This window comes from Chenopodium album, chromosome 17 (genome assembly GCF_948465745.1).
Source record: "Chenopodium album chromosome 17, dcCheAlbu1.1, whole genome shotgun sequence".
Classification (NCBI taxonomy): domain Eukaryota; kingdom Viridiplantae; phylum Streptophyta; class Magnoliopsida; order Caryophyllales; family Amaranthaceae; genus Chenopodium; species Chenopodium album.
Genome location: NC_137850.1, coordinates 6,542,944 through 6,558,708, shown reverse-complemented (window position 1 = coordinate 6,558,708; position 15,765 = coordinate 6,542,944). Strand labels below are relative to the sequence as shown.

At 34.5% G+C, this 15,765-nt stretch overlaps 2 protein-coding genes across 3 annotated transcripts in view; one reads left to right on the top strand and one right to left on the bottom strand.

Annotated features, from left to right (window-relative positions):
• Positions 1 to 5,153, top strand: part of LOC145589451 (ABC transporter G family member 28-like) — a 57,381-nt gene extending 52,228 nt beyond the window's left edge. For both annotated transcript variants that reach the window (XM_081646025.1, XM_081646024.1), the window contains 6 exons: positions 559 to 855; positions 1,032 to 1,508; positions 2,096 to 2,244; positions 2,875 to 3,164; positions 3,363 to 3,496; positions 4,480 to 5,153. In XM_081646025.1, coding sequence (XP_081502151.1) covers positions 559 to 855; positions 1,032 to 1,508; positions 2,096 to 2,244; positions 2,875 to 3,164; positions 3,363 to 3,496; positions 4,480 to 4,636 — 1,504 coding nt within the window. In that variant the 3' untranslated portion in view covers positions 4,637 to 5,153. The remainder of the gene's footprint in view (positions 1 to 558; positions 856 to 1,031; positions 1,509 to 2,095; positions 2,245 to 2,874; positions 3,165 to 3,362; positions 3,497 to 4,479) is intronic.
• Positions 5,154 to 12,313: 7,160 nt separating this feature from the next.
• LOC145588592 (uncharacterized) lies at positions 12,314 to 15,357 on the bottom strand. Its single transcript, XM_081645221.1, has 5 exons — positions 15,135 to 15,357; positions 13,568 to 15,072; positions 13,212 to 13,469; positions 12,469 to 13,093; positions 12,314 to 12,399 (listed from the first exon to the last, which is right to left on the bottom strand). The coding sequence occupies exons 1-5, from the start codon at positions 15,355 to 15,357 to the stop codon at positions 12,314 to 12,316; spliced, it is 2,697 nt and encodes an 898-aa protein (XP_081501347.1).
• Positions 15,358 to 15,765: the final 408 nt, after the last annotated feature.

Genomic DNA, 15,765 nt, shown 5'->3' with positions numbered 1-15,765 from the left:
TTTATGTTAGAATATCGAATTTCAGATAATTAATACTCCTTGTCCCTTTGTCATAAAAGCCCCATTTCTTCCAGACTCACGTCTCTAATAAAAGCTCCACCTCTCATTTAGGCGGGGTTCATCATCCTCTAGCTTCTTATTTTATTCTCTTATAATCAAGTAAACCTCTGAAACCCCTCCATTTTTTCTCTTACTTCCCCTAAAGATGAAAATTATTTCTTCTGTCTTCCTTTTGTACTTAACTTTAATCAACAGTATACCCCACTACCACTCATATCTTTAATCTATGTGCTCAGGTGAAATAGGGATTTTATTTAGGGACAGGAAGCAGTAAAAAAAAAAATATAGAGTTAATTGCTCATTCTATTCCATTTTTCTTGAGTTAAAACAAGTTAAAAACTTGACCTTCAATTTTCATGAAAAGTGGAAATTTGAATTCTAGGAATCATACAGAGGATATGCTCATTTTTTGTATAACTGTTGCTATTTTAAAATCTGTGTAGATTTTATAACCCAAAACGGGTGTTTATGAAAATTTCTTGTATTAATTTTATGTAGGCTATCGGAAGATCTGTCAAAAGCGGAAAAGGTCTTAGTTTTGGAGAGGGTAATTGAGTCATTGGGGTTGCAGACTGTACGGGATTGCCTTGTTGGCACTGTTGAGAAACGGGGAATCTCAGGAGGGCAGAGGAAAAGGGTTAATGTAGGGCTGGAGATGGTTATGGAGCCTTCACTGTTGATCTTGGATGAACCTACATCTGGATTGGACAGTTCCTCATCGCTGATGCTGCTAAGAGCGCTCCGTCGTGAAGCACTCGAAGGTGTAAATATCTGTATGGTGGTTCACCAACCAAGGTAATTAAAAGATTTGTGACACTTATCACATTTACAAAGACTGTATTATAAGTTGATATTTTCAGGTTTTTTATATTTTAATTTTATGTTACCATATTGGGTAAGTAGCATTGCAAATTCTGTTTTTCTTCATTATTTATAGCATCACTTTTTTTCTTTTTTTTTTTTGTTGGCAGCTACGCTTTGTTCAAGATGTTTGATGTGTTGATACTTCTGGCAAAAGGTGGTCTTGTTGCTTATCTTGGACCAGCAAAGAAGGTAGAAGAGTACTTTTCCAGCATTGGAATCACTGTCCCTGAACGTGTCAATCCTCCAGACCATTATATTGACATCTTAGAAGGAGTTGTGAAGCCAAACTCAGATGTAAATTATAGAGAACTTCCTATTAGGTGGATGCTTCATAATGGATATCCTGTTCCCCTTGATTTGCTGAGTGAGGTTGGTCTTCCCGGATCTTCACAAGGGGAAAGTTCTGGTGACAATGAAAAGCCTGCTGCTGAAAGAAAGTCTTTTGCTAGAGACCTTTGGCAGGACATGAAGTGTAATGTTCAGTTAAAAAAAGACTACATGCTGCATAATTTTCTAAAATTGAATGACCAATCAAATAGAAAAACTCCTGGTATTTTCCAGCAATATAGATACTTCCTTGGACGGTAAGTAACCATCCACTTCACTGTTTTTCCTGTATAGGTCTAGTCTCTAGTGTAAAGGTCCATCCCTTTGCTGTTATTTCCTGCTTCCTATTCTATACGTATTATTGCAGAAATTGGAGTATAAATGTATAATTAGTAGGTACACAGCTTTTCTATCTTCAGGAACAAAAAAAATTTGGTAATACCAAAGTACAAGAAAAAATATATTAATAAAATCAAAGTATTTTGTTCACGTGGACATTGGTTGAATTTATAGGGAAGAAAGAGTCCAGTTTCAAAGGCTTGATCAACTCTGTAATCATGGGTTATCAAGGACTTCTTAAATGATGTTATTTTGGACATTTTTTCAGTATATGATTAAAATTTAACTTTTTAAGCTAACAAAACAATAACTGACAGTAATCAGTGGCATTGTGTATGTATTTTGCATTTAAGATTTTATTAATAGACATACAAACCAATTTGGGTTTCCATGCCCTGGAATATGATTAGCTAATGGCCATTAAGTGCTAGAATCTTGTGCAGTGCTAAGGTAAAGTGATTTAGCTCATAGCTTCATACGAAGTGTAATTTATTGTAATTTTCAGAGCTGGCAAGCAGCGGTTAAGAGAAGCTAGGATCCAAGCTGTGGACTACCTTATTCTGCTTCTAGCTGGAGCTTGCTTGGGTACCCTTGCAAAAGTGAGTGATGTGACATTTGGCGTGGTTGGTTACACATACACTGTTATCGCTGTGTGTAAGTTCACCGATCCCAGACTCTTTTATTTGACAAATGTAGGGGTAGAAAAATTTTGATTTGATTATTTTTTTGTGGAATGTGATCCAAATCTGTGGACACAAAGAAGTCAAAAAGTCTATCTGATTGTCATTTGGTAGACTAATTCAATGGCTTTTTTCAATCGTTTCTTTTAACTAGGCTTTTAACTGGTTGCACTGTGAAAAATGAATCCGAGGTTATGGACTTATCTTCAGCTGCTTTTTTCACTGTTCTTTTTAACATTTTATATTCTTATGACTTGTCTTGATCTATCCGAGCTTTTTAACTGGCCTTACTTGTACCATTACAAATTTATGTGGTAAATGATTTTAAAATTAACATGTATAAAATAAAATTTAATGGGAAAAGATGTGTTATCTCAAAGCTCACTTTAAGTGATGCATCCCTGACATTTTGGTGTGATGTGGTAAATTCTTAGCTGTTCTTTATCTCAAGCTTATGACTACATAGCCCTCTTATTCTATCCTGTTGTGTCTTTTTGCTTCTGTTGCTTTGAAGTTTTCCATTAGATGTTATGATTTTTGCTTTTAATAAGATTGGTTTCCTTCCGTCATATAGAATCTAATCACTTTGAACTGCTGTTTTCAGCTCTACTATGTAAAATTGCAGCCCTGAGATCATTTTCTCTAGATAAGTTGCATTATTGGAGGGAGAGCGCTTCTGGCATGAGCAGCCTGGCTTTCTTTCTTGCTAAGGACACTATCGACCATTTCAATACGATTGTCAAGCCTTTGGTTTATTTATCAATGTTTTACTTCTTCAACAACCCTTGTTCCTCCGTTCTTGAAAATTATGTTGTTTTGCTTTGTCTCGTGTATTGTGTAACTGGAATAGCATACGTACTTGCTATCTTCTTTGCACCTGGTCAAGCTCAACTGGTATGTCTTTTCTTACTTTCCTAAGTGCTACAATTTTTAATTGAATGTGGGACTTCTGAACACTTTTTTTTTAATTGTTAATTTACATTTCCTTGAAACCATTTACATGTTTATCTGTGGATTTGTAGATTACAAATTTAAATTTGGTGGTTTTTAAAGATCATTCTGTGCAATTATGGTGGTTCTCTTCTGTTGCAGTGGTCAGTCCTGCTGCCGATTGTCTTGACTCTGATTGCAAGTCAAGAAAATGGAAGTGGGTTTCTTAAGAAGCTACAAACTTTGTGCTATACAAAGTGGGCCCTGGAGGCATTTGTAATTGCAAATGCGCAAAGGTTCGAGATGCTATTTCTATACACCCCTCTAAATTTCTCTTAATATTTCTATTTAGGCTTGTGTTTTCAAATTTTAGTCTTGAAAATTATGCCTCCTAATGTCAAGTGACTCAAATTTTTTCTAGAGGACGACACAGTTGGGACGTAGACAATTAGAGTAAGGGTGTGCTTGATAAATCCATGTCTCTTTAAAAATAAAAAAATAAAAAAAAAAATCTCATTTCACCCAAAAAACCTGTTTCTAAATATTAGTTCCAATCCAAATTCTCTTTTTTTCTTTTTTTTTTAAATGTTATTCACTTTTAATAAACCATATGAATTTATATATTCTTCTTAAGCAACTAACCTCACTTTTTACCTTTTAATCAACCAAACTACATTGTTAATTTTAATTTATTTTCTAATATATATTCCTTAAAATGCCTGCAAAAGACATGAGACTTTTATTTTATAAGAAAGGAGTAATACTCTCGTAAGTTGTAACTTTTTTTTTTTATAAAACTCAACTTTTTTTTAGAACATAAGCAACATCCAACCATAAGTTCTTTTGATAAGAGGTCTATATTTGCACCATACTTGATCTTAGCTATTCTCAAAAGGCTGAGAAAAGTAGTCATAGCCATAGAAATATAGAATCATAGAGAAACCTATTCATACTGACTTTTGCTTCAAAAATGCTGAAGCAGTTTTTTTTTAATTTTCCATTCATATTCATTTGTATACTTGCTGTCAAAATAAAAGAGACTTGATGTTGATGGCATGCACTTTTGAGATAAAAGAAGAGCTTGATCTATTTGCAATCTCATACACGATACCATCTACTGTACCCTCTATTCTTCCATCACGATTTCCATAAAGAAGTGTCCTTATATGACAAACTTTTTAGCCTGCCATTATATCTTCAGCATAATTGTATCTGATCGGAATTTTGTGATGATTTTGGAAATCTCTTAATGTAACTTGCATACTTCTTTGAGTTTCAGGTATTCGGGAGTTTGGCTGGTAACACGTTGTGGTGCTCTTTACGAAAAAGGTTATGATGTTAATAATTGGGGACTCGCCCTATGTTTCCTCATTGCTACTGGTATAATAAGCAGAATTGTTGCGTTCAATTTCATGATACTCCTTCAAAGGAAATAATGCAGTCGATTCCTCATGATATATACATTTCCCCTGCCCATGAAAAGTGTTCCTGTTTAATCCTAGAAGTTACATCATGATTGATTTTATGCAATAAGAAAGTTTCATGGGAAGGGCGAAAAAAGATGTGGTTTACTGGTGGTTAGTCTGTTTCGACAAGGACACATACAGAAGGAAGTAAGGAACCAGCAGCACCCAACAAGCTGACTGAAAGATTGAATTATATTTATCAGTTTCTGTTTTGTTGTTCCAACTCCCAAACGTATGGAAAGACTACCTAGATTGACAACAATGGTAATAGTGTTTATGTAAGAAACATGCGCACACTATTAATTTTAGATATCATGTCTTATCAATGTTATCATAGGATTTGTGTATATATGTGATATTATGTGTACAGATATGCATCTAATTCTATTGCTAAAAATTTCAAATGTTGTACATGCATCTTAATCAGCACTCATTATCATATTTGTAAACTCTATTTCCATCCATTTTGAGAAGAGCAACACTATGATTATAAGTAATCCCTCGGTCCCATGTTTGTTTGCAATTTATTTCTATTTTTACAAAATTTCGTTAAAACTCTCATTAGCTATCTTAATTTTAAATTTTGTCAAAAAAATAAAAAAGAAAAAAGAAAAAAAAAAGAAAAAAACCTTAATTTTAATTAATCAATTATAGCTTTTTAACTTAACGAGTATAAAATGAATAATAATTTATACAAAGTATTATTTTTCCAAACACATAATACGCTAGACGTGAACCTCTTATTTATACAAGTAAACTAGGTTAGATTCCGTGCCATGCACGGTGATCTATAGTTATAAACTAAATTAGCCCCGTGCGATGCATGACATAATAAATTTCTTTGAAATAAATATATTTTATATATGTACCTCATACGAGAAAAAAAATATAGAAACATAACCATTAATTGCAATGGTATTTAGATCTAAATAATTTTAAAGATAGTAAAAATTTAACCAAATTATGCAATACGGAGTACTCTTAAATCGAGAGTAATTATATTTGGAATCCAGATAGTTTTCTATAAATCCATAATAATTAAAAAATAGAAATAACATATTATAATAATTGTCTTCAAAAAAAGTATACTCCGTATATATAATTTAATAATTTAAGGTAAAAAAATAAGAAGGTTTCAAAAAATAAGTAAAAATAAAAATAAGAATATGATCTCAGCAATAGATTTAGGCGGGAAATTTTTTTTACCACAACTTGATATCTGTACAATTTAAATAGGGGATGATGTCAGTGGTTGTTACTTTAGTTATATTTATAGATGTATATTTTTTAATAGCGAATTCTATGTTTATGTATGCATTATTTTGAGATTTTTAAGTGTCAACTTGTTTATGAGAAAAAGTCATATAATGAAAAAAAAAAAAAAAAAGTTTGTTTATAAAGTCAACTTGAATACGGAGTATAATGTATATATCATATAACTAATATATAAAGCTAAACTTTTAGCCAGATCACGAGACAGCGACACTTGGCGTTCCAACTTTTCGCCAAATGTCGCGTCACGTTGGATATATTTAAATAGACTTCATAAGATAAAAAAAAAAAAAAAAAAAAAAAAAAAAAAAAGTTAGTTTAGAATTCTATTTAGATAGAATTTTAGGATAAAATTGTTAGGTTAGAGTTTTATTTTTGATACAATACCAATATTTCATATGTATAAATTGAATTATAATTTTATTTAAAAAAAAATATTAGACTATTACAAATTTTTGTATGTGGCTGGCCACACGGTGTGGCCAGTCATAATTTCTATTATTATTATTTTTTTTATAATACCACAAGTCTTCTCTCTCCTTTTTTCTTAGCTTCTTCTCCAAGCCAAACCACACATCACCAACAATATATCTCTACTCCATCCATTTTCTCTCTCCTCTTTTCTTAGCTTTTCCTCCAAGCCAGACCACACATCACCAATAACCATATCTCTACTCCACCCATTTTCTCTCTCCTCTTTGCCAAATTATTGCTGCAATTAAAGCCTGAAATTGTAGAAATTGGGTGTCAAATTGCTGTGAAAAATTACGATTAATTAACCTTAAGATCATCAACAACATTTGAAGTAGTGAAATCGATGAGAACCGGAGAAATGTGAGCTCGTTTTCTTCATGGAATCTTAGATCAAACATTCTTCGTCAAAAATTCAGCAATAGAAACAACAATAGTAATATGAGTAGATTGTAGAATATTTGAAGGGTGCGACTGGTTTGGTCAGTGATTACTTGTAGGGTGTTACTGGTTTTGGTCAGGGGTTACTTGTAGGGTGTTACTAGTTTGGTATGGGCCCTACAAGTAACCCTTGAATAAGTAACTCATACAAGTAACCCTTGAAAAAGTAACTCAAGTAACTCATACAAGTAACCCTTGAAAAAGTAACTCAAGTAACTCATACAAGTAACCCTTGAAAAAGTAACTCAAGTAACTCATACAAGTAACCCCTGAAGTAACTCATATAAGTAACCCCTGAATAAGCAACTCATACAAGTAACCCTTGAATAAGTAACTCATACAAATAACCCTTGAATAATTAACTCATACAAATAACCCTTGAATTAACCCATACAAATAACCCCTGAATAAGTAATCCATATAAGTAACCCCTGAAAAAAAAATACAAGTAAACCTTGAAAAATGCAAGTAACCCCTGAATAAGTAATCCATACAAGTAACCCCTGAAAAAAAAAATACCAGTAACCCGTTATGCGCGTGAATAGTAACCCCGTTATGTGCGCGTATGGATCCGTTATTTTTGGTGTGGCCTGCTGCACCAAAAAGGCTCTGTTAGATTATAATTCTTAAAAATTATCATATAAATTTATTTTTTATATCATAATATTTTTTGGAACAAAGGAAGTAGTTCAAAGCGTAAAACATCCATTTATAATATATACTAATCGGTTAAAATAATATATTCACAATCTAATAGAATTTTATTACTATATAGACCTGTCAATTAGGGTTTAGTCATGAGTCATCTCGGATTAGGTCACTTTAGGTTAAGAGTTAAGAAATGTTCAACCCTTGCCCAAAGTTTTGAGTTCGAGTCACCCCAACGGGTTTTGAACATTTATTTTATTTAATTTATTTTTTGCTAATTTATTTTATTTTTTTTAATGTATTAAATCGAACATTTCCACCAACATTATTATTAGTCATTACATGCCTAGTAGATACCAAATCGTCACAAAAGCACATCAAAACCTAACTAATTTTGTATTAATGATATATTTTAAAATTTGACATATAGATTAAAAATTTATCTTAAAATTCAATAAATAATCCGAGCATCGCACAGGACACAAAAATAGTATTATTCTAAAGTAATCCCTTAGAAAAATTCGTAGATTATACATGTCAACACCACACAAAAAAATTCCCGCCAAAAACATTGTTTTTTTTTTGTTATCATTATTTTTCATTAAAAATAAATAATTTCAATTTGACCGTACCAGAAAAAAAAAAGAAAATAAAAAAGGTTTGCTACATAATGATATATAATTTCATTGATCGACTTTATACAAAACTAGTTTTGTGCCCCGGGTAATGCCCGGATTATTTCTGTGTGGCTGGCCACAACGTGTGATTGGAATTACTTGTAGGGGTTACTTAATCAAGGGTTACTCAATCGATTAGGGTTTACTTAATTATAGGGGTTACTTATTTAGGGGCTACTCAATCGATCAGGGTTTACTTTATTATGAGGGTTACTTATTCAGGGGTTATTCAGTCATTTAGGAGTTACTTATAGGGGTTACTCAGTCGGTCATGGGTTACTTACAGGGGTTACTTATAAGTAATCGCGGCCACACGGTGGGCCAACCACATATAAAAATTTGTGTTAATCTATATAATAACACAATATATCATATCATATCATATCACTAATATATAAAGCCGATCTCGCAACCAGGCCACGAGACATCGACACTTGGCATTCTAATTTTTCGCCAAGTGTTGAGCCACGTAGGTGACAAATAAGTATTATTGTGACACATATGATGTAAGTAAGATAAAATGTAAGTATTATTGTGACACATATTCTTGGATTGATTTTTTAAAGATAAAATGTTTTATATAGTTTTATTATCACTTTAATTTTATATTATATGTATATATACAAAATTAATCATAAATTTTAATAAATATCCAATAATTCAGTTTTATTTTCCATCATAAAATTCGCTTAAAAAATATTCTTTAAAATAAGATCCCATTATAATATATTTAATTTAGTTTAAAAAATAATAGAGAATAAGTTAAAATTAAGTTTTAATTAGTAAAAATAATTTTGGTATGATAAAAATACTTTCGGTTCAATAAATATAATTTGAGTTCAATAACAATAATTTCTAGTCAACAATAACATAGGTATCTATTTACAAACAAAACTACAAAAAAAACCAAAGTTTATCCTAAAATTTATTAATAATATGGACATCATTCTGTTCTTTAAAAGGAGATCCATTTATAATATGTGTTAATAAAAAAACTGGAAATCAGTAAAAATAAGTTTTAATCAAAAATAATTTTGTTATGGTTAAAATACTTTCAATTCATTAGAAATAATTTAAGCGCAATAATCAATATCAAAATTAATAATTATATATATCTATTTACAAATAAAACTACAAAAAGTAAACTAAAATATAAATAAGCGATATGATGTCATATGCCTAAATATTTTTACGTTGTCTGAAGGGGTTATATGATCATATAGTATTTAACATTCACGCTAATAAGTTTAGGACAATCCGGGCATCGCTCAGGGCACAAAACTAGTATAATATATATGTAATTTCATGTAATTTGTTAATTTATAAATAATTATAATATAATTTATTTAATTTTGATTCAATTTGAGTATAAAATTATGATTTAATTTTATTTAAGATGAAATATATGCAAATAATATCTTTTAGATAATCAGATTAAGTTTAAAGTTAGTCAAATTTGATTGATTTTGGCATATTATCCTTTTTGGGTTGATTTCTATACGAAAGTTGTCATATATAATGCATCTTTTGATCGATTTTATTCTTATGGACAGAAGCCTAATCTAAGCGAAAATCCAAAAGTGCACAAGAATAATGCAGTAAATAGTGTTTTAGAAGTAGGGGAACAAGGAACGTCAAAGGTTGCTTGTCATGTTTTTAAAGATTTTCTTATATTAGAATATCATATACGATTTCTAGTGGATGAAGCTGCTAATGAATTAGTGTTAGCCAACTACGAATATCAACTGGAGCACAACATAGAGAACGTGAATAATTTCAGGAAGATTCTGATACGTTACAATGAAGTGATTGAAGATACTGAACGAATTGTGATTTAAAGTTAGCCAAAATTGATTGATTTTGACATATTATCTTTTTTGGGTTGATTTTTATACGAATGTTGTCCTATTTAATGCATCTTTTTATCGATTATACTCTTATGGACAGAAGCCTAATCTTAGCGAAAATCCAAGAGTGCACGAGAATGGTGCAATAAATGATGCAATTAATATTCAAGTAGAGGAAGAAGGCAATAGTGTTTTAGAGAATGGTGTTTTGGGTCAGGCAAAGGGTCAGGGCCCTAATCAGCAAGTGGAGAAGGAAGAAGCAATTGCCGACGGAGGGGGAGGAGGAGATAACATCGTCATCGAAATCATACAAAGGCAATATGTACACATTTGCGAAACCACAAGGGCAACTTGTTCATGTGTTTCAAGACTACCTTGTATTAGAGGATCACATAAGAGGTCTAGTGGAAGAGACTGTCATGCTAGCTGACTACGAATATAAAGATGTTTGACCTGCATAAATTGGTCATTTTTTAGCTGCATAACGAGTGACAAAAGTGCTATAAAGTACTAATTAATGGCCCTTAAACACGAAAAACGATTCATGCAAAATTATAGAGAACACAGAAAACTTGCATGGAGATGAGACATTGTAATTAAAACCTTTATCACTAATCAGGGATGTCACTTTTTGGGAAGAAAGGTTTATTGTACACAATTACACAGTACATGCACTTTTTGCAATGCATTAATAATTCATTAATTAATTAATTTTTAAAAGATTGGATTTTAATTTTTACTTAATCTCTATAAAAAGTTGATTTTGCTTAATAATATGAATTTGTTACTTGGCCTGCAAGGCGTCGCATGATCACATAAAATGATAAAATCATTTGACAAAATGAGGCTATTTTGTCTTTGCATAATTTGGACAAAATCAATAGTGATAATGCTTAGATCAAATCAAAAAATCCAGATCAAATTAAAGAAACTTTAAAAAAAATTAAACTAAAAAAAGACTACGAGTGTGTTAGCCAACACAGGTAAGTTAGCCTGAGCTCCTGCAACTTCTGATGCGCTACTGCCTGCATGCTTTCCCTGCAACACGGATGTGTCCATTTCCACACGTTTGTGTCCCCTGCTTTCCTACTTACTTCCTTCGTGTTATCTCCACACTACCTCAACAAATTGTACTTTGAAAAAATTACAACAGGTTAATCTCAAGATCTCATTTTATGATAATAAGGATTTTTTTGCAAATAAGCACCTTTTAAGTTTTTTTTTTCTCTTTTTTTTTATGAAAAAACTCCTTTTAAATCATTTTGTGAAAAAAAAAACACCTTTCAAGTGGGTTTTACACACCTTTAACCGAAATTCGACCAAAAAAGTGAAATATTTTGGCCAAAATATGGAGTATTAGTATTAATTACATCTGTAAATGCATCTTTTTGCAATAAATTACTAAATCTATACTAATGTAGATAATGTATTAAATGCTTATACATAATTGAAGATGAATGGACTTTGATGTGAGTTTGATGGATTTGCTGATTTTAATATAGTGGGTTTGTTCTTTCAAGAAATATAGTGGGTCTTTGATTTAGAAAGTGAAGATGAATGGTTCTTGGATGGGAGTTCGATGGAGCCCAGCCCACTTCTTTTGCTTTTTTTTTTTTTTTTTTTTTTTTTTTTGAGGAAAAGCTCCAACGGAGCAACTAGCTTTCATTAATTGGGAGATCGGCTAAAGCCAAAGTTACAAAGTTTGACGGAAAACTCGTCAATCAAATACTACTACCCACTGCCCCTGGCAAGTAATGAGCAATTTCGTGTGCTAATTTATTTCCCTTCCTACGAACAAAACTCCACCTAACATGATCAAAGAAACAACAAAAATGATGAACATCATCTAGAATCAAATCAACACTACTTCTCCCCATCTCTTGTGATGTAATTGCATTAATCAAGCTGAGGCAGTCACTTTCAATCACAACCCGTCGAAACCCCGAGTCAACAGCCACCCCCAAAAACAAAGCCTTAGCTTTAGCCCTTCTTCCACCCCCTACATTGCAAGCTTCTTCACCCTTCAACTCGCACATAAGCTTCTTGACATACTCCATTGATCGTTTCGGGTCACACTCCTCTCCCTCGAAAATCCACTTATTTCGTGCATTCCAAATCGCCCAACACACAGTCATGAAGAGCCCATGTTTAGTTGTTGGTAAGCGCTCCAAGCAAGCTGCAGTCATGTCCCCAAAATTACAGAACACACCTTGCACATCTCCCCCCAATCCACTAGCATCCCACATTATACGCACAATTACACAGTCTCTCAAGCAGTGCAGCTTGGTTTCCTATTCAACCTCACAAAGAGAGTAGATATCATCCCTCTCTAGCGGTCTCTTCCTAAGTCCAACCATCGTAGGCAATGCACCCTTACCTGCCCTCCAAACAAACAGATTCACCCTTGGTAATGTATTGGCATGCCAAAGCTTATTCTAGAAATTACCTCGCCCTGAAGAAGCAGCAACATTCTTAGCATCAAGTTCCCCAAAAATAGTCCTATAAGCAGAACGCACCGAATACTCTCCATCTTTCTCAAGGTCCCAACAAATCGAGTCCTCCGGAAGGCGACAACTAAGTGGAATACTCATAATACGCTCCCTCTCAAATGGTAGAAAAATCTCATTAATCATGCCCAAATTCCAAGAAGCAGTTGGAAGGTGAATCAAATCACACACACGAAGATCTTTCGACATACTGCCCCTAGGAGAAATGATTTTTCTAGACTGTGTATTTGGTATCCAAGGACTCCCCCACACCGGAATGTTGAGACCATCACCTACACGCCACCTCATTCCACGCTGAACCACCCACTTAGTGCCCCAAATTCCGCGCCAGGTATAACTTGGTAAGCTACCAAGTTCTGAGCTTAGATAATCGCCCTGAGCATAATATCTTGATTTTAAAATCCGGGCCACTAGACTATTGGGATATTGTATCAATCTCCATGCCTGCTTCCCCAAAAGTGCCAGATTAAATGATTTAAAATCACAAAATCCCAGCCCTCCCGACGCTTTAGGCTTACAAAGCTTCTTCCACGCAATCCAGTGAATTTTCCGTTCACCCTTCTTCTGCCCCCACCAAAACTTAGCCACTAAGATTGCAAAATTCATCACAAAAGGAAGAGGGAAATTTGAACACACTCATCGCGTAGGTAGGGATAGATTGGGCTACCGCCTTTATCAAAACCTCCCTATTCGCCTTAGATAAAAATCCCCCGTTCCACCCTTGAAGTCTCTTCCACAACTTCTCTCTAACACCTCTAGTAAGAACTCTCTTAGACCTTCCAATAACCGTCGGCAGACCCAGATATTTGTCATGAACATCCACCACATTAACACCAAGAATGCTCGCTAACTTCAATCTTCTCTGATTCGACACCTTTTTGCTAAACGACATTGTCGTTTTTCCAAGATTCACCATTTGTCCCGAAGCCAACTCATAAATCTGCAAAATTTCTTTAATGGTGTTCACCTCATCCTCATTAGCCTTAGAGAAAATAAGGCTATCATCAGGAAAAAAAAAAAAAAAAAAAAAAGTGATACAACTGGAGTCGTCTGAGCAACCTTAATACCATGGAGTCTACCATCAAGAACCGCTTTATTCAGAAGACCAGATAAAGCTTTCGTACACAAGATAAAGAGATATGGAGATAGTGGATCACCTTGCCGTAAACCCCTAGCCGGAGTAAACTCCCCCGAAGGTGCACCATTTATAAGGACCGAGAATGAGACATTTGACACACAATGAATAACACGGTCCACCCAACACTGCATAAACCCCATTCTCTCCATCACCGCTCTTAGAAAACTCCACTCCACCCTATCATACGCCTCTTCCATGTCTAATTTAAGTGCCATATACCCATTTTCACTCCCTGAATTTTTCATGTGATGAAATAATTCAAACGCCACCAAGATATTATCTGTAATCAACCTCCCAGGAGTGAAAGCACTCTGATTAAACGAAGTAATATCAGAGAGAAAAAATTTTAATCGATTGGCTAGCACCTTTGTAATCAATTTATACACCACATTGCAAAGACTAATTGGCTTATAATCTGACATATTTTCCGGATCGTTCTTTTTCAGTATCAACACAATAAATGTTTTATTAATACTCTCCAGAATAGCAGCACCATTAAGCACACTCATAACTAAAGTATTAATCGCAGGGCCAACAATGTGCCAATAAGTCTGAAAAAAAAGGGGACACATACCATCAAGTTCAGGCTCCTTCAAGGGATGCATTCGTTTGAGAGCAACTAGAACCTCCTCCTTCGAACAAGGAGCGCACAACCCCTCATTCATATCTTCCGTCACCCTGCGCTCCACACCAGCTAAAGCATCGTCAAAATTATCGGGCATCGAAGAAGCAATTAACGATTGAAAATAAGAGGCAGCAGCCCCACGAATATGCTCATCATCTGTATATTTGCTCCCGTCATCAGCCATCAAGAAAGGAACTCTATTCTTGCTGCGCCTATGAGTTGTTTTCCTGTGAAAATAACTCGAGTTTCGATCCCCTGCCTCCAACCAAAGGGCCCTCGACCTCTGCCTCCAATAGATTTCTTCTTGATGGAGCAAATCATTAATTTCACGAACCACCATTCTCCTCTCATTCACCCGAGCTACACTTCGGCCTCCTCTATTCAGCACCCCAAGCCTTTTCCTCTTTTTTCTAATTTCATGGAAAAGATTCCCAAATTCCTTATCACTCCAACTGCTCAATTCAACCGCACACCTCTCCAATTTATGCCCAACAGAAACACCTCCAAGCTGCCAGGCTGTCGAAATTACCTCTTCACACCCATCATGCTCCGTCCATAATTGCTCGAACCTAAAAATCTTCTCCTCCGCCCTTTTACTATCATTCTCAAGCTCATCCAACACAATCTTAATCGATGCATGGTCCGACCACTCACGGTCTAAATTAAACACTTTACTCCGCGGAAAAATATTCATCCACTTTTGATTAGCTAAGGCACGATCGAGCCTACATTGCACATTATCCTCTCCACTTTGCCCGTTGTCAAAAGTAAAAGTGTAGCCTGTAAATGGAACATCACGGAGTTGACAGAAATCTACCACCTCTCTAAAGTCCTCCATTTGCCACATAGCTCTATCTCAACCCCCCTTTTTTCCGATACAGAGAGAATCTCATTGAAATCCCCCGCACACATCCACTCCACATCATCTGAATGAGCCAACTCAAAAAGCAAACTCCATGACAAATGACGATTATGCACCTCTGGCCATCCATAAAATCCAGTAAACCTCCAACTCTTAGATCCCAACCTACTCCCCACCGTCACATCAATGTGGTGCACAGACATAGAACGCAGCTCCACCTTAATGTCTTTCAACTAAAACAACGCAATCCCACCCACTCTACCACAACTATCAACTGCTAATCCATCATATGCCACAAGCTTCGAACGTAATTTCACTACTCAACTTCGTCTCCATAAGAAAAATAAGAGACGGGGCCTCCCTCCGTACTAAGTTCCGGAGGTTATTAAATGCAGAGGTATTGCCCAACCCTATGCAATGAATACATAACGCACTCATTGGCCTCGGCGGGACTGCTCATTAGCAGCCTCCGCCCCTCGCCATCTATCAGTATTATTACCAACCATAGCCTTCTTAATCACCAATCCCTCCTCCCCTACCTCATGCTCCCTATCCTTTTTCCCAAAAATCTTATCAATTTCCATCGCACGACCATCCTTTCCATCTTTTTC

Excerpts from the sequence above, each read along its gene's own strand:
- LOC145588592 (XM_081645221.1), bottom strand. The coding sequence starts at position 15,357 with ATGTCTGTGCACCACATTGATGTGACGGTGGGGAGTAGGTTGGGATCT. Across the intron at positions 13,094-13,211 it reads TATCTAAGGCGAATAGGGAG|AAGAAGGGTGAACGGAAAAT; the intron begins GTTTTGATAAAG and ends TGGTGGGGGCAG. Across the intron at positions 12,400-12,468 it reads TGCTGCTTCTTCAGGGCGAG|GTAAGGGTGCATTGCCTACG; the intron begins GTAATTTCTAGA and ends TTTGGAGGGCAG.